This window comes from Anser anser (genome assembly GCF_964211835.1).
Source record: "Anser anser genome assembly, chromosome: Z".
Lineage (NCBI taxonomy): Eukaryota > Metazoa > Chordata > Aves > Anseriformes > Anatidae > Anser > Anser anser.
Genome location: NC_139723.1, coordinates 63,372,288 through 63,394,722, shown reverse-complemented (window position 1 = coordinate 63,394,722; position 22,435 = coordinate 63,372,288). Strand labels below are relative to the sequence as shown.

The window sequence follows — 22,435 nt, the reverse complement described above, 5'->3', positions numbered from 1 at the left end:
AGGACTAGGTAAGGAGTTCAGTATGCTTGTTAGAAAGCAAGCAATGACACAGACGGGGAAACCAAAAAAATAATTTTATTTAGACCAAAAAGTCAAGCACTTAGAAGATGAAAGACATCAATATTTAGATTGCGTATGGACTCACAGTTCATGGCTTTTGGACATGAATTATGGGACAGCATTCAGACAAAAAAATCACAAGCTCTCTTACTAATAGGATACTTGTGTCATTTGTTACACAGGATGGATTTATTAGTCTGGAAACAATTCAAGATTATGGCACGGAGAGGCAGGGTTTTCTTTTGGCATTTAGACCTCTTATTTAGGCCTCAAACTTGTAGGTGCTTATTATTCCAAAATACTGACTCTACATCATATGTACAAAGTGTCACAGATGTTATTTATTTATTTATTTATTTATTTTTGTAGTGTAGTTGTCTTTCTTTGGCTTATGTATCAAGTAGACATTAGGCAGAGTTTTTCAGTAATTGCTTTTCAAAGTCTATTTGTAAAAATCAGAATGAGTCCTTATGAAATTTTCATAGTGCTTTTTTTTTTTTTTTTTATTTAATAACTTATTAAACTAACAATACATGGCTAACTGTTCAGCCAAAATGAACATTTGAAGCACATGTTGCTTAACATTCTGGCTAGGGATGTGAAATTAATACCGTATAACCAATATATTTTATAAATGTTCCCTCAGCTAACATTCATTCTTCTTCTCAGCCTTGCTTCATTCCACTACAGATCATGACTGGTATAATTCAGAGCTCATATTTTAGGCTCATGTTGCAATATGAGTAGAGAAGAATATATCAGAAGGCTCTCCACATTCTCTCTTCCTCCCTCATCCCCCAACTGACATCTGCAGTGGAACTGGAACAAGCTAGTTTCAACCAATCTTTAGCTGTTCCTTATGTGAGATTTCCATTTTGGAAGAAAGCAGATGCCTAATAAATAATCCCTGACATAAATTAACTGGTATTGAGCCAGCTAGAGTGTTTTTCAGCCTATTTATAATATAAAGATTGATTAAATTCTGCAAAAAAAAAAAAGTGAATGTAGTTTATTTACACAATATGCACGTGCATACGTATGCACACGTGCAGGCCTGTACACAATGCATATAAAACCATTTATATACATGTAGCGATGGAATATTTTCTCTTCTTTTAAAACACAAGAGAGAGTCAGATTACATAGTTCAATAGTTATGCTCAGTAATACCATCAGTAAATATTTCAGCATCAGATGTTTGCAATCTCTACAATTCTATCTTTATAAATGTCCTTGAGATATAATTCATGCTTTCATTTATCTCTTCTGTGTGATAGGACTTGACATCTGCTTCCAATTAGAATTTTTAGAGAACATATTCTATCTTTTGTCATTTTTTGAGTTTGTAATGGCTTTTGCACATGGTTCAAAAACTTAAAAAAAAAGAAACTATGATATATTTCATTTAGTAAATGCCAGCTGTTGTTATTCTAACCAATTAAATAAGCATTTAGTCTATGTATGAATATATATTTTTTAGAATTATGGCATTTAAATTTGATTTTAAGCACGCCTAAAGTATTTGCTTTTAATTCAACAGCAGTTTAAAATCAGCTGTGTTTGTGATATACTTCTGGAAACTTAATGGTTAAGAAACTTGATATTATTTTGGAAGAAAAAAAATAAGTTTCAAAGATCTAAAATTGTCTGCCATTTTTATTTTCTCTGAGGAGCTTGAATATTTTTATTTTAATGTTTTCCCACTAATTCTGTTTTAACATGTAAGCAAAATAGTGAAATTATTCAGAGTGCATTTCTGGAGTATTATTTCTTTTCCAAATATCTCTTTTGAGTCTAAAAAATTTTGGCAGAAAAACAGTGTATGATACTAGATTTTGTGGAATTTTTTGCTACTTCACCTTCTTTTCTCATTAACTGACCTTACCTTAAAGTAGTCTTCTTTGGAGGTGACATGGAAATACACAAATCAAAAGAAGTTCCCTAAACAGTAATTGTAGTTGACTAGTCAATGGCTGGACTTGGTAGGAGCGGGACACTGTACATGAATGGCTAGCAAATGAGAGTAAATACATTCATTGCATTCATACATTCTTTTTTTTTTTTTTTTTTTTTTTTTCCATAATGGTCATCTCCAGGTCCCCTTAGCCTATGCTTAAATTCAAATGTGTATTTGTCATGTTTAATTGAGGAAGCCCTTGAAGATGTGCTAGAAATTCAACTTCATTAGCATTTTTTGATTGTTCTCTATATAAGGGAGCATAAATCAGGTTTCAGTAGTTTTAAAAGATTTTTTGAATCACTGTATGCTGCATGATCTTCCCTCAGCTAATTTACCAACAGAACAACTATTCTGTCAGTGAGTCTCCTCCAAGTACTGAGGATTCAGTTAAGAAGCAAAGTCTTACATATGATAAATGAAGTACAACAGATACTGTTATTTACCATTTACTGGACAGGGGCTTTTAATTAACCAAGTCTCTCTGTCATGATCCTTGGTTTCATTCTCCCTTGCTTTACCTGTCTGTTAGCAGTTGTCAGCTGATTTACCACAGAAAACCTTGTCCTTGGATTATTATTATTTTTTTTTTATATGTGGGTGTTAGACCCAGAGGCTTGCTTGTGTGCAGGGAATAGCTCCAAGCCAGCACAGCCCAGCTCATCTTTTCCAGTCACTCTGGCCATGCCAGAGATGAGCGGCTGTATTCCCAAGTCGATGTCAGCTAGCTGCACTGGCTGGGTACTCTCTGTGGGAGAAGGCGCCAGGAGTGGTAACAGGGCTGGTAGGGCATGGGCCTTGCCAGCCAGGGCTCTGTCCTAAATGGCATGAGGGAGGGAGTTGGGCAGGCATTTGGCATTTGGCATCCACCCAGAGTCCAGATTTCCAGACTGCTTTGTGGGGAAGAGGCACAGGCAGCCATAGTGACAAATCCAGCCTGCAGACAAGGCAGGTCGAGAGCAGGTCTGGTGACAGTAACCAGGGCCAGACACTGCCCAGTGATCAACAGGCAGGTCCACGGTGATGAGTCTGGGGTGAGGCCAAGCTGGGAAGTAGTCCACGGATCAGGGTCTGGATCAATGAGGTCCATGGCCAGGCACGGGCATGGTTGTGACAGAGCTGTAAACAGGCACTCCTCCGATCAAACCAGCTCAGACTGGCACTGATGTCCCTGAGCTGAGCAGAAATGGGGCGTCAGGCCCCATGGGGAGGTGTGTGGGTGAAAGTCCCAATGGGGCTGCTCAGGACTGTTGAGACCTGTTAGTGCCCTCAGGGCCCTGAGAGCTAAAATTTAGCCAGTTCTTGGAAAATGTAGAATAGAAGAGAGAGGTAGGAACACCTGGGTCTGAAGCCAAGTAAGCAGCAAAAAGGAAGAAAAATTGCATGTTACGCTGGGCATCATTGTGTGTAGGTCCCAGGAGAAGAGGCAGCCGTGTTAAGTGGGAAACCTTGCTGGAGATAGTTTTTCATGAAGTTGGGAGTTAGCTGATTACACAGGAACCCGGCTGAACTGCCTCCTTTTCCTGGGTGGCATACAGCATGTAGCCTTTTCTTTGAAAGGCCCTCCTACCTCTTCATCTTCCGTATTGCCTTCTCCCAACCCTTACTCCTGACCCCACAGATTCCCCTGAAATTCCTGCTCTGTTGGATTTACCCCCTTCATTCCTACTTCTGAGACCTACATTCCTTCTTACAAAGAGTCAGGAGAGCGATGTTAAAGAGTATTCCAATCTCTAAGAGCAGCTGCCATCACAGTCAATTGTATCTGCTGGATTCTCTCATCTATACACTCCGATCTCACAGCAGACTTGAGCCATGATGCAAAGCCCTAACTAATAAGCCTGGCAGAGATAAATAGTTTCTACTCCTTGTCTTTGACACTGATACATCACTAAGGGAATGCGTCTTACCAGGTACGAGCAGCTAGTCTGGAAGGACTTTAACAGAGAAGAATTAGTCCTTCTTTAATGTATGCTTAGGAGTTTACATGAAAGACCTTGAGCAGGCTTCAGGGGCAGGGAAATTGATTCTTACTATTTCTGATCACAGCCTGTATCAGAACTTTTAATTGGACACCTATGGGAGAGTGCGCTAACTACTTGCCAATAGGAACATCATAGTGAATTGATTAATACATGAAAGGCATAAGTAATACAAGTTACATGATGCATGTGAAAAAGGAGGGAAATGAATTCTGGGGATTAGCCAGCTGAAAGTACTACCTTGCTGTGTTAGCACTTGACTACTGTTTGGGAAAGCACACTAGCTCTTTTGGTTGATAGTAAGAGTCCAGGATAACACCTATAGATGAACTAATTTATTCTGCTTGTGTTTTTGATTTTTGTGCATTGCAGTCCTAGTTTACTGAAATGAACTGTGGGTTTTGTGGAACTGATCATTGAATTCCTTTCTGAACTTTTAAAAGCCTAATTCATATTTTTCCAGTTACATTTTTGAATAACTGTAAACTAGAGTAATTTATGGTAGCATAATTAGGAACAAGAGCATGAAATTATGGAGTGAAAATGGTGCTGGATAGTATGAAAAATAATTTTAAAAGTGTGTAAAAAAAATTTCTTTGTCACGTTCCACAAAGCACTGTGCTTCTTGAAAATGTTTTACTGTTATTTTCCATTAATTGAAAGGAAAATCTTTGAATGTTAGTGTGTTGTTTGTTGTCTTCTGTAGGCTTCTGGGCTCGTGAAATAGGCAAGATGGTTGGCCTGGAGCACCCTCTTATACCTGTCCACCATCAGTATGTTGTGACATCAACCATCCCTGAAGTGAAAGCCCTAAGAAGAGAATTACCTGTGATTCGTGACTTAGAAGGATCATATTACCTAAGACAGGAAAGAGATGGTCTTTTATTTGGTCCATATGAAAGTGAAAAGAAGATGAAGCTGCAGGACTCTTGGGTAACAAATGGAGTCCCACCAGGTAACTAAGTACATTAAAACTTCAAACTCGATAAGCACTATCATATATTTTAATATGTATAAATCCCACTATGTCACATTGCCTTATATATTGGAAAATAGAAAACATGGGCAATGCAGGATTGCAATGCAAAACTGTTTTCAAAGAGTAGCTGTGACCTCTAATGTTCCAAGTAAATAGAAATAAAAAAGTAATATAAAAAAGGCTATTTGAAATAGGCACAAAGTATACATCTACAACATAGTATTATCTTACTCTTTGAATAGGTGTCTGTGTGTAGTGATTAAATCCAATCACTAAATATACGTTTTTGCATTTGAATAGGTTTTAATTTTTTTTAAGCTACAGTTCTCTCCAACATACTGGCAAGGGCTATGAATTTTTCGCTGTTCCCTTGGAGACAATGTAGTTGTCAAAAAGGAACACAGATACAGCAAAGGAATGGCTTAGACAAAATACAGTGCTAAGATATAAGTACAAATGAGCTGTAGGTATGTATAGAATTTTTGTATAGAAAAATCCCAAGCTTGACATACTGATGGTTATAAAAATAAGTACTGTGCTATACCTAGGCTCCAGTTTTACATTCAATTTTTCACAGAAATTTATCTTAAGTGAATGGTCATGAAGTTTAAAAAGAAAAACCAACCAACCAAAACAAAAAAAAAACAACAGAAAGTGTTTCTTAAGGAAGAACAAATTAATTAATATTGTTGGGCTGTGGATTGCACTGTTTTAGCTTAGTAAGCTTTTTGTCTCCACTAGTGTCAAGTCCTTCTACAGAGTCATGTTCAGTAATTCTTAGAGCACAGGCTGAAGGCTGAAATGTATCCAGGAATTCACAAAGTGCCATGGAAGAAATAAGCTGACACAGGCAATATCTTTGTTTCCCTCCTCAAATTGTTGCCATATTGAGAAAAATAAATGGGTCTTATTAACACAGATGAAGTTTCTGTGTTTCTCCACTTCCTTTCTACTTCATTGTTGAATTTGTGTGACCTTAGGGTTAAACAAATATGTGTAAAAGACAGTGTAACTGCAGTGACAGTGTACTTGATCCTGCAAGTAACTAAGGTTTTATGCACACCGTTTTTCTTAGGTAGGATAGTATATGCTTGAACATACTAACTGATAAATTCCGTATAAATTTTATGTATTTAGATTGCATAACTGTGATTAAAATGTAAATATTTTCAGTGTATTTAACAAGTATATAATGAGTCAAATATTTGTGCAGGTTTTGGAAAAGAACTTTTTGAGTCTGATTTAGACAGAATAATGGAACACATTGAGGCTGCTATGGAAATGGTCCCAGTTCTGAAACAAGCAAACATCATAAACACAATTGCAGGTCCTATCACCTATTCTCCAGACATTCTTCCTATGGTGGGACCACATCAGGGTGTAAGAAATTACTGGGTAGCTATTGGTTTTGGGTGAGTAAATTTCTTTGTGAGAACTTTTGTCTGTCTTGTTATTAAAATGATAGCTAGCTTGAACTTTGCAAAATTTTTATGGATTTTCTTTTTCTTTTTCTTTTTCTTTTTCTTTTTCTTTTTCTTTTTCTTTTTCTTTTTCTTTTTCTTTTTCTTTTTCTTTTTCTTTTTCTTTTTCTTTTTCTTTTTCTTTTTCTTTTTCTTTTTCTTTTTCTTTTTCTTTTTCTTTTTCTTTTTCTTTTTCTTTTTCTTTTTCTTTTTCTTTTTCTTTTTCTTTTTCTTTTTCTTTTTCTTTTTCTTTTTCTTTCTTTTCTTTGTACCTATATAAAAGATGTTTGGAAATAATCTTAATAACCACTACCCACATGTTGTGAACTTATCCTTCTCTCTTTCTTCTTTTTCATAACTCTCACAATTCTTTCAATCTGTTTCCTCCTTTTATTGTGGAGGCTACTATCTGTGACACTTTATGAAGCAGCAAGAAGTGGGTAGGACTTGGTAATGTCTGTGGAGCAAGCTGAAGCCATGAAAGTGCTGGTCTTTGCAGTACACTTTCCAGTTCATTTTATGCATCACTTTCAATTACATTGTGTTCAATACTTTTTTGGTATGTGGAAAATGGTGTCACTGAAATTGTGGCAGGAATGATTGTTACAGGAAGAACTTCTAATCAGAAGTAATAACTTTTGGGTGAAGAGTTGAAAGCATGCTAAGCATAGAGGACTGAAGGCACACTGGATGACTTACTGCTCTAGGGATACAGTCATAGTTCTGACTGTTGGAGATTGAGCTGAGAAATGATGTTGCTGGGTGTTGGAAGAAAGCAAATGAAGATGTTAATGTGACGAGGTTAGTGTGACAACAAGAATGGGTGTTTTTCTGGTGTTGTTTATTCTCTCCTGCCCACTATGACATTTATTTTGAGTGTGATTTGCATCTTATATACTCTGGCTCCACTGAAGTCAGTGGTAAAGCTCCTACTGACTTTTCTTTAGTTGTCTCACTTTGCCTGTTGTCTCAAGATGGATAGAATGAACTGAATGCAATTCTAGGCACATGTTATTGAACACGTTCTGTTTACATTGCTTTTCCAATTGCCTAATTTGCCGTTCAAAATCCAGCTAAGTTTTTCCAGTTTTCTTTCAGTCCAAACCAAACAAACCCTCAGATCGTAAGATAAGGCAGTATCACTAACATGCTTTCCGAGGCCCTCAAAATAAAAGGGTTTGGTAATTTTGCAATGATTCATTGTGAAAGGTGTTCACCTTTGCTGCTTGGATTGAAAAAAAAGAACCAACAAAATTGTTATCTTTTAGTAACATTTGCAGATCTTATAGTTACAAAAGTGGTTTGCCTAGTCCTAGTTCACCAGAAAGACTGTTTAAGTTCATTACCGTGTTGCCAGACTTTGGAGCCTGTTTTCCTTCATTTGGCATCAATAGGAGCAGAGTCAAAGTAGGAATAACCAGAGACCAGTGTTACATGCTTAAGTTTCTTAAAACAACTTATTTCAGGAATTTGATTAATCTCTAAATGTGTAGACACAGGTCGCAATTATGTTGCTGTCACTGGATTGCTTTGTCTGCTTTTCAGGGACTTTTGACTCTGTTCTGCACTTCTGGGTCACTGCAGTGTTTCTGCCAGTGTTGTAATTTTTTGTGTGCATTAGCAAATCCTTATCTCACAGTCAGCTAGCAGGGACATTGTGACAGAGGACTTAGTGCTGTTAGTTTAGAGGATTTTTATTATCTAAAATTAGCAGCATGCTAGACATTTTAATGTGCAAAGAGGTTAATAAGTATAGTTAGCAGGGCATGTAGCACTGTTTATTATCAAGGTTGCTCAATGCTTCCCATTTAAGACTGGTTTTGGTTACTTATAGCTTTGAAAGTGTTAACAATAAGCTGGATTTTTTTTTCTGACCCTATTTGGTGTCAAAGCAGTATAATCTTTCAAAAGAATGAGATTATTGGAAGATATGCCATTTTGCCATGTTCAGGCTTGGGGGGAAGTCTTTCTTTTGAAGAACTCTAACCTCCTCATTTGCTGAGAATGAACTTCATGTTTGGCAGAAGTGACCTTTCTCCTAAAGATATGCCTTTCTGCCATTCTTCACAAAATCTATCTGCAAGGCCCATTCACAAGCCTTCAGAGAAGTTACAGCTCATAACACTTGACAGAGATTCACTAAGTCTTCATGAGTTCTATCTACAGTAGTATTCTAAAGCCAGAGACTGAATAGGAGTTTTCCTGCAGAAATGGGGTAGAAAAATGGCTGAACAAAGTCACTAGAAAAGGGACCATGGTGTGCAGGGACTTAGATTTCCTAGGAAAAAAGGAATGGAGTGAAAAGTTTCAGGAGCCAAAAATTGGTGAGAAGCAATATATCACAAACCAGTAAGGCACAAGAACAGGAAAGAGACAGTGGGGAAGACCACAGAGCAAAGCAAGGCTGGCATGGATTGAAAGGAGAGAAGAGCAGAGGGCAATTCGTGTTCACTAAAGCACAATTTATTGAAATCTTCATATGAAGTCAGAGACTCCTAAGCAGTAACACTCTTTACACCTGTAACATCCCATCCCACCCCATCCTATCCCATCCCTGCAAACCATGTACGTCATTCCTTCTTAGAAGAATGGCAGTGGATATATTAATACTATCAGCTCTCCTTATCTGAGCTGATGAAGGATTTGGGCACCCTGGGTAGTCCGTAACATTTCTGATGATGTAGGCCCAATGGAGAGCACGCACAGAATCAACTAAATGAGCAGAGACAATGCTGAAAAGCTCTGCAAAATGTGGAGACCAGTCAGACAAGGTGCACTGCTCCACCTGACCTAGCAAATCCACATTGCTGGGCTGCCTCCTGGTCTGTCTTGTTCCCAAGGTTACCCTGCCATCAACTCAGTCTTCAAATAAACCTAAAAATTTCCAGTGCATTTGGTCTGTTTCCATCCACAGTCATGCAATGGTCTCTGTGCTTCTGGCTTTAGTGAATGGTGCAGAGAGACTTGAGCTGGCTAAAACTTCTGGAGCTGGTCCTGAAGGCATCATAGCTGTGCTCACAAAACTTGCACACATGAATTGCCCAAGTGAGTCTAACTAAATTAACACCAGAAATGGCTAGCTCTTTTGTAGTACTTATAGAGTGGCAGTTGACAAGCAGTCATCCTTTCTATATCAACTGGGGTGAGAATCTGAAGATTTCTGCTGAATGTCCTAAAGGGTTATGTTTTGCAGAACTGCTACATGCACTCAACTACTTGATATTAGTTTTATTAAACAAACAAACAAAAAGATAAAAAAACTACTGTATCAAACCAATATCATGAAGATTATAAAGTCAGGCATTCTACAGTTAGGAAGTGCCAGGACTAAGTGCCAGGACCAATTCTTCTTACACATATGCATTGGGATTAAATGATTACATTCTATTTTTTTCATAAGATCTTGGACTGTTTAATTCAGGGCCTAGAATTCTGAATGCAGAGCTGATGAGCACCAGCTCAAGTTTTGGCATCACTATTCAGTGTGAGTCTCTGTGATTTAATTTCTGCATGCTAATCTAAATTTGGTTTTCCATTGGCTTCATATTTCTTCAAGGATTTTTCTGTTCTGCTCATTGGAGCATGTCACAAATAATTAATAATTAATTTTCACATGACAGAAGGATATTTAGGCCCTTTTTTAGACACGGTAAACTAATTCATGGATATATTAACATCAAACGTTTTAAATCTTTTGTTATTAATAATTATTTGTCATTAACCATTTCAATGTATAATCCTGCCTGTAATTCAGCATTACATAGTGCTGTTTGGTTGCATGTATATTGAGTGGTGACATACACATATAGCAGTACACTGAAGCTCCTTGTCTACCAGTTGTCCAGTTCAGCTACCTGGTAGAAGCATATTTCACACATAGACTTCTCCTTTTGGGCATCAAGATGTTGAGCATTTTGAAAGGTCAAATTATGTACGAAATACTTAAATAAGAAAACCTTTGATCTATCATTTCATAACTTTTGAGTACTTACCTTTGCTGTCTGGTATGGTTCCTTTAATACAGGTTTCTAACAAGAGACCTCCTCTACTGCCTGATGCTTCACACACTTACTAGGTAGAAACAGGACAGGCTTTTGCTACAGACTAGTAGCAGAACATTCCTACTTGTGTATTTTTTTAGCATTAATGTTCTGGAACCAGTTCTCTCTCGTAGCAGAGAACAGAGAAGGCATATCAAGTAAGAAAAGGCAGCTCTCCATTCTGGCACCGCTGCAAAATTCTCCTAGTTTCACCCCCAGTTCCACTACATTCTCTGGTTTTCAGTGGAGCAATATAAGAAGTCCTTCTGTTACTCCAGTTTCTTTAAAGCTGCTTGGTAATGTCGTCTCCTTATTTTTGGTGCAGTTGTTCTTGCCACTGTAATGTAAATCTTCATCATAGCTACTATAATGTCTCAGTATGGTTTTCAATTCTGAGTCTTGTTTAATTGAATCTAATCAACAAAGAAGAGGTACTTTATGGCTAGAAAGTTTATTTATGGATATCAGAAGTTAGACAACTTTCTTTAGTATTAACTGTTAACATTCCTGGAAAAGATTATTAAATTCTGAACTTCAGAGAAAGTAAGAGCTTTCTATAATCTTTAGCACCATAACTGCCATACTTTAGTGGACTTCTGCTACTGACAGTGGTGCAGTAGAACTATCTGTCAATAACACATATAACCTTGGAAAACAAGACAAAATGGAACAAACCAAAAAAGAGGGGGGAGGGGAGGGAATAGGAGATGTATTAGTAATATAAGCTAGTATTGATTAAAAAAAAAAAAAAGACATAGCACTTGAGGACTTTTTCTGTTTTTAAGGTATGGCATTATACATGCTGGGGGCATAGGAAAGTACTTGAGTGACTGGATCCTTGAGGGGGAACCTCCATTTGACCTGATAGAATTAGACCCTAATCGCTATGGAAAGTGGACCACCACAGAATACACAGCAGCCAAAGCAAGAGAATCTTATGGTTTTAATAACATTGGTAAGAAGATATTTTCTGAATTGTGTTTATATCCTGCAAATGAATTCCAGCAAAGCCTGCCTCTAGATTTCTCTGTTTGCATACATGTTTTTTATGCGTTCTGTCCTGGTAAAGTATTTATTTTTCTTCCCTAGTTGGTTACCCTAAAGAGGAAAGATTTGCTGGGAGACCAACAGAGAGAGCCGGTGCCCTCTATGATTTGCTGAGGTCAAAATGTTCCATGGGCTTTCATGCAGGATGGGAGCAACCCCACTGGTTTTACAAACCTGGAGATGAGATTGGATATAAGTAAGTGAAATATTACTTTTTTTTCTTTTTTTTTTTCCCCTAAGAAATTGTCAGCAAGGGCAAGCTGAGTTAAACTTAATGGAAATCTTACATTTATCATTCATTTCTGCTAAAAGATATCTGTTCGGTAGATCTGTTATTGTTTTTTCCATATTTTAGAATCCATTTCATTCTGTTAATGCAGACATTGCAAAACACAGATCGAGTTAACTTGTAGGTGTTCTAGAGATGGGGTGTTAGAAAGCAGCCTACCTCAAAAAAGAGATAGAAAAAAAAGTTCTAAAATCTATCAAAAGAGATTTTTTTTTTCTATCAAAAGAGATAGAAAAAATAAATAAATCTGTACTTTCTCCCTTGGTGCAGTGTAATGTTTTCATGAAAAAGCTCATTCCTGTCTGTATAATTATCAGGAAAGGAGAAGTTCAGTCTTCCTTCCTATTTTATTTTTTTTTTCTGTGCCTGCCTACCTGCTTACATCAGGGAGCACGCTGCAAATGTTTTCCCCAGGGCTACTGTAGTCCCAATCTAAATGAGGCTCATAAAGGAATACGGAGACACACTCTGCTGTTGAGATATAAAGCCTTTGACACCATAAAATCAAATAAATGATTCAGCAACAAAGTATGCTGTAAATTTACACATGACAGACTACTACTTCTTCCAACATTTGAACAGTTCACAGTTTATTACAAAGTGGTTGATAAAATATCAACCCATATCTTTTCTGTTGTTAGAGGATTTAATAATTAAGCTATATTAGTCCAAGGAAAATATTGTGTAAGCTACCTACAATTAGGAGAGTTGAATCTTTTGAATGATTTTTAAACTGATGAAACTGAAGGCTACATTTTGCTGAAAAGAGCACAAAATGGCCAAATTGTGTTTTATGTCTATAAATGCTCTGTTTCAGACCCAGCTTTCGTCGCACAAATTGGTTTGACCCAGTGGGTCGTGAGTATAAACAGGTTATGGAAAAAGTTGGTGTAATTGACCTGTCACCATTTGGCAAGTTTAAAGTAAAAGGCACTGATTCTGTTAAGCTGCTGGATCACCTATTTGCAAATGTTGTTCCAAAGGTAAATGGGATGATGATAACTGTTTTAATGTAGGATTTAGACAAAGAAAGATCTGTTTCAGAAATGGAAAATGAGACATAATGTTGTCATAATATCTTTCAGATACCAAGCACTCAGGTCCTTTGGAGAAATTCCTGTGTCAGGAGGTACATTTTACTCAGTTAAGAGCACAAACACTGGAGTTTGTACTAAAATAGTCCCAAGAAAAAGTACCTTTTGACACAAATCATTGAGTCATAGAGTTGCTGGTGCTCAAGGGACCTCATTCTCATCATCTTGTCCAACCTAAAGCAGGTCACCTAGACCTGATCGCTTAGGACTATGTCCAAATGTTTTTTTTTGAATATCCCCAAGGATGGAGACTCCAAAACATCCCTGGGAAACTCATTCCAGTGCTTTGTCACCTTGACATTAAAAAATGTTTTCTTAGGTTCGGACAGAACTTCCTGTGTTTCAAATCTTGATATGAAGAGGACCATAGGAATGATACATGGAATTATTTTACAATAATACTCCCATGCTACTCCCATACAAGAATAACTCCCATGCTAAGACTTGCATGGGAACTGCCTGCCTAAGACTGTGCCACATTATGGCAGCTTTAAGTAGCAGAGGATAGCAGTGGGATGTGCTCTTGCCTGACCATAGAGGGATTTTGTATTCTTCCTGGATGGCCAAAGGAACATTTTTTTTTAAATGTGCTCATGCTTATTTTTTACTCCCCTCACACTTACTCTGTTTTATAGCTACCTGTCTAGAGCAGGCAGGGTTGCAAATATTCAGCATTTTCATCTTTCAGAGTCACATCTGTCCTTTCTTCACAAGTCTGACTCTGCTCAAAGATCCTCAGAGTACGATCCTGTTACCGAAAATGGCACACTGACAACATAGCTCAGGTTTCTGATTCTTGGTCCTCAGTTCAGTCCTCTCTTTTTTTTTTTTAAATATATATATATATATTATATATGTTATATGTATATTTATTATGTATATTTATACTTATATATACAAAGTGCCTGCCACCATATTGATAAACACTCTTTGGAACCACTCTGATGGCAGGGATGAGAACAGGAGTTGGCCTGTAGTACCTCAGCACTTCTGTTTCAAAACAATTAAAACAAAACAAAACAAAACAAACAAACAAAAACAAACAAAAAACCACACAAAATAACAACAACAAAAAAACAACAAGGTCTTGCTACCAGCCTGGTTGGCTGGCTAGTGTTTAATAGTGCTACTCCATCAGGTTTGGAAGGAGACCTATTGTGAATGGCAACAGTTCACTGTGTCTCTTCCAACTGTACTTCAGAACAGTGCAAGAGTCAGAGAAGGGTAGTGGGACGTAAAGACTCAGACCCATTACCAGTCAGGTAGCGCTCCACAAGTCCCTTTTGTTTTCATGCTTTGTCAAACACTCACAGAATGTCTAGCTTCAGAGATACACCTCCAGCTAGCAGATTGTTCCTTTCTGAAGTGGGATTCTGTCATTTTAGCACAGATTTTATTTCCTTTCTTTTTTTTTTTTTTTTTCCCCTGTATATTATGGTTTTATCTGCTTCAGACACCAGAGGAAGTAAGTATAGGGAAACATTAAGTACACTGAAACTACAGTCATGGAGGTAGATATGGACTCATGGAGTCAGAGCCAACAGAATGGAAAGGCTATACACAAGAATGGTGTCCCATAGGTTTGGCAGAAAAGAGAACCTGAACTGCCATACAGTCATATATTTTACAGTATTCATTTTGTGATAGCAATATAGATTGATGTTTGTCTTTTCTATAGTTTGGATTAGAGGTGAGGTGACTGTGTCATCAGCTGGCATGGATAACACTTGCCGAATAGATTTATGTGTTGCAGGGAAAGCAAGATTAAACAGGAAACCATGAAGACATATCGAGTGCTTTCTATGGAATTTAATAAGTGTTGCTGAAGCTAAAAAGAAAGATAGCAAACAAAATGAACAGCTTAGGAGCCCACTTAAATATCCAGCTTTCACAACAGTAGATTATTTAAGCTGTCTGATTTCTGGTGCCATTCATGCTTGTCTGCATCATAAAATAGTGCAGTGAAGTTACTGGAAATACTCTTCTATCACAAGCAGATTGGGTGTGACTAGCATCAGACTGTGAAGATTTGGCTATGCACCTGTAGTGTAACAACAACTGTGTTTATGTAGCATGACCTTGCAAAGGAATGTTAGTATCTGCAATATTTTTACTTTTTCCACTTATTGGCTGGAATCTGGCCCCTGGTTGGGTGATTGACAAGGTTCTTATGGACACAGAATGAGTTGAAAGAAATTAAATTCTGTCTCTGGAATCAGACCAGAACAACAGCTATGGTGCATTCACATTTCTGTTTGTATGGATAGTATCTGTATGAACATGCATACGTGTTGTAGCCACAGCTAAGTAGCTGTTGAAAGTTTGCCTTTAGAGATCACATTTCTACACAGTATCTGATCGAAATGTACAGAGATGTAGATTAATAGTCAACAACTGCATAAAATATGAAAAATGTGCATAAATCAGGACCACAAAAGCATAACCCAGCTCAATATCTTTTTTTCTTTAAGTAAGGAGCAAAGGATATGTTATACTTTTTGTCTCTGAAAATGTCAACCACATGATTGAAAAAGATTATTTATGACAATAACAAGTAGAATTTTTTATTCTGATGATCAGCAAACAAACTGAAATTGATTTTGTTTGCACTGAAAATCTATTATTGAGAATGTCTTGTCTAATACACAAATAACAAATATTTATGAAGGTCTTGATTTATCTCATTTCAAAATTTTCATTTTTGCTATGAAGAAAAATATGAAATTTCCATTGTAAATCTTAAACGTGGCCAATTGTGTATGTAACCTCTCCTATTAAGGCACAGCAGAACAAACATATAAAGTTATTCTTTCAAGTAAATGTATATTTCCATATATTTTATAATGTTTAAGAATTCAAAGGTTTTAATTTGCCTCCTTAATAATTGAAAATTTTCTTCTGTAGGTTGGTACCACAAATATAAGCCATATGTTAACACCAAGAGGAAAAGTTTATGCTGAGCTAACAGTCTCTCAATTGTATCCAGGAGAATTTATGCTTGTAACTGGCTCAGGGTCAGAACTCCATGATCTGAGGTGAGTTTATTTTTGATACAGTAAGTACATAGTGCTGTACAGTCACATTAATATAGAAATCTTTTTTATTAAGTGCCAAATTCTTAATTATTACTCAATAATCCTTGCAATAGGTTCAAGAGAATTCTACTTATTCATTGATCTTGGTTTCTTAGAAACTCAGTCAAGCTGAATCCTGAAATATAAGCAGTTGAATACTGGATTAATTGTTGGTGTAAAAGGTGGACAGGATAATTTACTGATAGTAATATGTAATATACTCTAGTGTGAGTAGTTCTTGTTTTGTTATTGAGCTTGTTTGTATTTGGCATTGTATGGTGGAACACAGCACGGTTGTTCCTTTCTAGTGTTTTCTCTTATGTAAAAAAAGAAAATTGCCTTTTAACATGGTTGACCCCAGAGACACTGACCTGGCCAGCAGAGATGGGTAATACAGTCTTCCTGATACTGTGATAATGTTCTCTGCTTTGGGCTCTGGTGTCACAAAGCAAAATAAAAGAAAGAAAGGAGCTAGAAGCAGTTGCAGGTTGACTTATTTTCATTTGCTTTTTCAATTACATGCACATTGGAAGCCTTGGAACATTTCTAAGGCTATTAGTGGCTGTACACACATACTGAAAAAAAAAAAAAAGATTTTTTTTTTCTTATGGGAGATTGATGAAAAATCAGTTCTTCAAAATGAATCTATACATAAAAGACTGGAATTTGCTACCCTAACACATGACGGATAATACACTGCTTGTGTATTGAACCAATGAACCATTGGCACATTCAGGAACCAAATGCAAGTAAAAAAGGGTAGGCCTACTGTATTTACTTTTAAAGAATTTCTGCCATCCTATTTGGTACTCCCCTGGTGCTGAAATCTTTAAACACTTTTTAACAAATCAGTAATTTATATTATTTTAAATACATTCCTTTTATTTATTTTGTGAGATTCCTGAAAGACAGTGCCCAGATGATGCATTTGATTAAAGCAAGACTCAAAACTAAACTTCCCGGCAGTACTGTAAATACTATGTTCAGGAAGCAACAATCCCATTTGTACATTTCTGTTAACACAGAAATTTATCTTGAGGTTTCTTACGTTCGATGTATTTGTATCTTTTAGTATGTCGAGTTTTATTAACACATTCTGAATCCAAAGGCAGATCTCTGTTCAGTCGTAGGATATCACTTCTTTTTCTTATCTTGGAAATAGAAAAGAAGTAGTCAGCATGGATTCACCAAGAAGTCATGCTTGTCCAACCTGATAAGTTTCTATGATGGAATGGCTAGCCTAGTAGATGAGGGGAGAGCAGTGGATATTGTCCACTTGGACTTCAGTAAGGCCTTTTACACTGTCCCCCCTAAGATCCTTGTAGACAAGTTGTTGATGTACGAGCTAGATAGGCAGACAGGGAGGTGGATTGAAAACTGTCTGAATGGCTGAGCCCAGAGGGTGGTGGTCAGTGGTGCAAAGTCTAGTTGGAGGCCAGTAACCAGTGGCGTACCAGGGGTCAATGCTGGGTCCAGTCTTGTATAACATCTTCATTAATGATCTGAATGATGGGGCAGAGTATACCCGCTGCAAGATTGCAGATGACATAAAGCTGTAGGAGTGACTGATACGCCAGAGTGTTGTACTGCCATCCAGAGGGACCTCAGCAGGCTGATGAAATGGGCTGGCAGGAGCCTCATGATGTTCAACAAGAAATGCAGAGTCCTGCACCTGAGGAGGAACAACCTCTTGCATTAATAAATGCTGGGGGCCAGCCACCTGGAAAACAGCTTGGCAGAAAAGGCCCAGGGGTCCTGGTGGACACCGAGGTGAACATGAGCCTATAGTGTGCGTTACAGACACAGGTGGCCCAGAGAGGTTGTGGAGTCTGCTTCCATGGAGATATGTAAAAGCTGCCTGGACATGGTCCTGGTAAACCTGTTCTGGGTGTCTCTGCTGAGGCAGGGGTTGGACCAAATGACCCCCAGAGGTCCCTTCCACTCTCAGCCATTCTGGGACTTTGGGATTCCACCAATTTAAATTCTGAACTTTCCTTACTGTACCACAGACACCTGAGTTCCTATACCAGTTATCCCAACAGAAGATGAACAGTAACAAAACAAACAAAAAAACAAACAAACAAAAAACAACCAAAAAACCCCCTGCATTTTTAATGTTTATATGAATCAGTTATTTTTAATTCATAAAGCTAACATCACTGTTGTGTTTTACATGCAGATGGATAGAAGAGGAGATAGTGAGAGGTGGATACAAAGTTGAAATAGAAAACGTGACAGATGAGATGGGAGTACTTGGTGTAGCGGGTCCATATGCACGACAGGTCCTCCAGAAGTTGACAGCTGAGGATCTGAGTGACGTTTCATTTAAGTTTCTCCAGTCTAAACATTTGAAACTCTCTGATATTGCTGTTACTGCCATTAGGATATCATACACAGGTAAGTGATAGAGAAGAAAGACAGAATAAAGAAGGAAAGAGGCCAAAAAATATAACTAAAAATAGATTGAAAAATACATCTCAATATGTATTCATAGGTAGTAGGTTCACCACACTTTATTTTTAAAAGTGTGAGGAAATGCAGTACATTGATTTTTCAGATGTGTTCTGGTCATGGTCTGTTCCAAATTTTCCAAGACCGTTTTCTCTAGAATACCCTATGGTGTAAATATTTATTTTACAGAACAAAAGGCCAGTTCTGATAACCTCTGTGGTATTTGCTGCAAAACCAACGTCAGGAATTGTTTTTGGATTACCGTATGTTATTGTTTGTCAAGTGCTTTGAAAATGTAACACTGAAGTGCTGAGTATTTGTTTTTCTCGGTTACTTTTTATTTCTTTTTATGTCCATCTCTACTGCAATGAACTGAATTCAGAGCATTCTGAAGCAGCTGAAGTGTAGTAAATATGACGAAACATGCTCACTTTATTATTTACACTCAGTTACATTTGCTGTTCATTTGCCAACTCATCATCTGCTTGTAATGCCTTTAAACTTAATTGCTAATTGACTTCATTACATGACCTTTCCTTACCAGTTATGTTTTATTGTCCTCTTCTCCCCCTCCCCCTTCCATGTAAATTTCAGTTACAGTTTAAATTAGAATAATAGTGCCTCTGCTTAAGATCTAGGGCATGAATCCTATTTTGGTTCCTGCAGGGAATTTGACTTTCTATATGATTGCAGAATTGACCCTCTAATGTGAATTAACACAGCAGTGATCCCCACTTTTACCAGTGAAGAGACTGCATTTATTAGGATTGTTTCATTGTTGAGTTGATTAAACTGCTAGTCTTGTTTGTCAAACAGGTGAATTGGGCTGGGAGCTGTATCATAGAAAAGAAGACTCTGTAGCTCTTTACAGTGCAATCATGGAAGCTGGCCAGAAAGAGGGAATTGACAACTTTGGAACATATGCTCTGAATGCTTTAAGGCTAGAAAAGGGCTTCCGAGCCTGGGGGGCAGAGGTCAGGAAATAAAACTTTTTAATTATTCTCTCTGTTTATTTTCTTTATTTCATTATGACTATACAGCTTATATTTAGACTTAACAAAGATGGTATTTGTTCCAGTTTCTAAGTTTAGCATGAAAATAAAATTTACTTTGAACAGGAAAAAACTGTTATTCTGAACAGTGTCTTTTCTAAATAAAGATAACTACTACAAACATTTAATTACTGGTAAAGAGGCACTTATGCTGATTCTCTGATGTTTTTATATCTTGTGCAAAATTATGAGGGTTTTGCTGAGCTCTAGTCTTCTGAAATCAAAGATTTGGCTGATAGGTTCTGAAAATGTTTTATTTTTGTAGTAACTATGTCATGAGAGGCCAATTATTTTTGCTTCATAATATGTTTGGAACTTTTTCATTTCCCATTAGCTTCTTTTTGCTGAATTTGCTCATCCACAGTAAAGAACTACTCAGGGGAGCTAGAGAATTTGTGGAAAACCATTATAATTTCCACTTACCTGATTTTTTTTCTAATTCTTTGGAAAGGAAAGAATTCACGAAGGTGAAATGCTGGGCATTTGGGAATCCCTTCTCTTTTTCCATGTATAACTACTTTCATTCTTGCTGCCTAACAAACCATATGTCCCTCTTCCCCTTGATGGGAAGGTGATAAAAATAGCTGGCATTGTATTTTATTTTCATCTCCAGCTAAGGCATTTTGGTGTGTTACAGTTAATGTTTATACTTCAGTTATTCAGGCTTCTGCAGGTTCCAGAGTCTTGTTTCTTATTGAAGTGTGTATTACTTTGCATACTGAAAGTTAAGAGAATGATTTACAAATCTGTGCTTTATATTAAGGATAATAGCAGATATTCTGCTTCAGATCACATATAGGAAATTTATGGTGTATTAAAATGGAGGCTGCACATCTGTAGTGTAGATGACATTGACCCAGGAGTAAAAATAAGAATGCATATAATAATAATAATAATAATAATAATAATAATAATAATGAAAGTAAAACCTGTGACAGTCCCTCATGTATAGATGGCTTTTTTTCTTTTTTTTTAACAGATGAACTGTGACACAAATCCCTTGGAAGCTGGATTGGAATATTTTGTAAAGCTAAACAAGGTATATGTCCTATGATTTTTAAAGTGTTCCATTATGTACAAGGTTATTCCTTTAAGTGTATGAAAAGAAAAATGTAATTATCTGTAGAATAGAATAGGTATTAGAAAATGAACTAACTATTTTCACATTATTCGAGAATAATTATGAAGTATCTTAAATACATGTATATTTACATGCTTCTTGGTAACAAAATTATATCTTAGACCAGAAATTTGAGAGTAGTAAATCTAAGTAATAAATTTAATTTAATTTAAATCTGTATCAAAATAACTCTTTGAGTGTGGTTTATTTTTCTAGAGAAATTTATTACGTGCTTTTGCAAGCATATATTACCCATATAAAAGCTGAACAAGCCTGTTCATATTATGAAAACATTTAACTTGCTTAGTCTTGTTAAAGGAGTTGTCTGTAGCACCTTTATCTCTGCCTATCACTTTGGTAGAGGAATCACTGAAAAAAAAACAATGGATTTTTCAGAAGAACTGCTGACTGACAACTCAGATTTGAGTCAAATATAAGTTCGCATTTTGGTAAAAAAATGTAGTTCTTGATAGAATTTCTGAAGTGATCCTCCATCATAAATTGTTCCTGTCTGATTTGAATTTCAGAGAATGAGACTAGTTGAATTTAAATGTGTGATAAAAGTGAAAACTTATTATCCTATCTCCCTTTATTAACAACCCCATTTTCATATGATATTAATATTTTAGGAAATCAAACTCTATTGCACTCTAATAGATAGAGAATTTGCTTATAATTTTCCTTTCTAGTCCAAATAAAAAACAAACCATGTGTCCAAACTCTGTCAAAAAGAAGAATTTTCGATAAAACACTGTGAAACCTTTGCTGTGCAGCTCTAATGCCATTTGTTGCTACCAGATAGCTTAATGACTCACACAGCTGTTACCTGCACAGTAGACGTGAAGTTTCTAACCTAAAAACCAGGTCTTAGGTATTTCACATTAGGTGCCCTGAATTAGGGGATAGTTGTGATTTAATCTTTAGCTTCGGAATTTCATCTGTAAAATAGAGAAAGTGCCAATGTTTTTACATAAGGGAGAGTAAGAAGAAAAAGTAGTTGTTCTGAAGTATTCATTTTTTATAATGATTTAGTGTAATACAGGGACAAATTATATTTTTATTTACATTTTCCTTATACCTGAAAAGGATACTAAATCAGATAATATATGACACTTGATAATTTTTATTATGTCATATGGAGGCACTGTGGAACTGATAAAAAGAATCCCAAACTTTAAGTTACAGCTCCAAATAAGCTATAGATCTTTATCTTTGGGTAGGCAAGAATTGCAGACTCAAGTTAAACATAAAATGGTGCTTTTGTCTATATGTGAGGAGTGTACTGGTTATAAGAGGAATGAACACAGGAATATGCTTTTACTCTCAAAGTGTTGAACCTCTCTGTATGTGTTAAATCGTGATTGCTTTAATGCAGGATTGATAAAATATCCATTCTTGCCCCAGTCTAACATCAGTGTGTGCTCTAGCCTGAAACACAACTTCTGAAGTTATTCCTGCCCAACTATGGAGCTCATCCACTGGAATGGATGACAGTGGCCCTTCCTACATGTAGTCAAGCTATAGCTGTCTCCATTGGGTTGTGTAATTTTGCCCTGGTCAGAGGAAATGTCATATGCAAAGGAAATAAGGAGCCTTGTGTGTGAGGATAATGTTTTATTTAACCATCAAGGAATTTCCCATCTTGAGGAGAGCATTAGCAGAGAGATGCAATGGAAAATAATGTTATTGCTACTTGTTTTTCTCTGCACTTCCATTTGATATGCCTGTTTTTGTTTCGTTGTTTGTTTGGTTGTTTTGTTTTGTTTTAAGTATAGGTAGGAAAGCAGCCATAGGCAGGGGAAGTTTATATGCCAAAATGCCCATGCAGAA

The 22,435-nt window shown here is 36.7% G+C and overlaps 1 protein-coding gene across 9 annotated transcripts in view; it reads left to right on the top strand.

The window, feature by feature from the left end:
• The window catches only part of DMGDH (dimethylglycine dehydrogenase), an 88,449-nt gene that overhangs the window by 45,550 nt on the left and 20,464 nt on the right, over positions 1-22,435 (top strand). For all 9 annotated transcript variants that reach the window (XM_083819051.1, XM_083819049.1, XM_083819050.1 and 6 more), the window contains 9 exons: positions 4,706-4,954; positions 6,192-6,390; positions 11,264-11,433; positions 11,568-11,721; positions 12,632-12,797; positions 15,813-15,943; positions 18,162-18,379; positions 19,250-19,407; positions 20,465-20,524. In XM_083819051.1, coding sequence (XP_083675177.1) covers positions 4,706-4,954; positions 6,192-6,390; positions 11,264-11,433; positions 11,568-11,721; positions 12,632-12,797; positions 15,813-15,943; positions 18,162-18,379; positions 19,250-19,407; positions 20,465-20,524 — 1,505 coding nt within the window. The remainder of the gene's footprint in view (positions 1-4,705; positions 4,955-6,191; positions 6,391-11,263; positions 11,434-11,567; positions 11,722-12,631; positions 12,798-15,812; positions 15,944-18,161; positions 18,380-19,249; positions 19,408-20,464; positions 20,525-22,435) is intronic.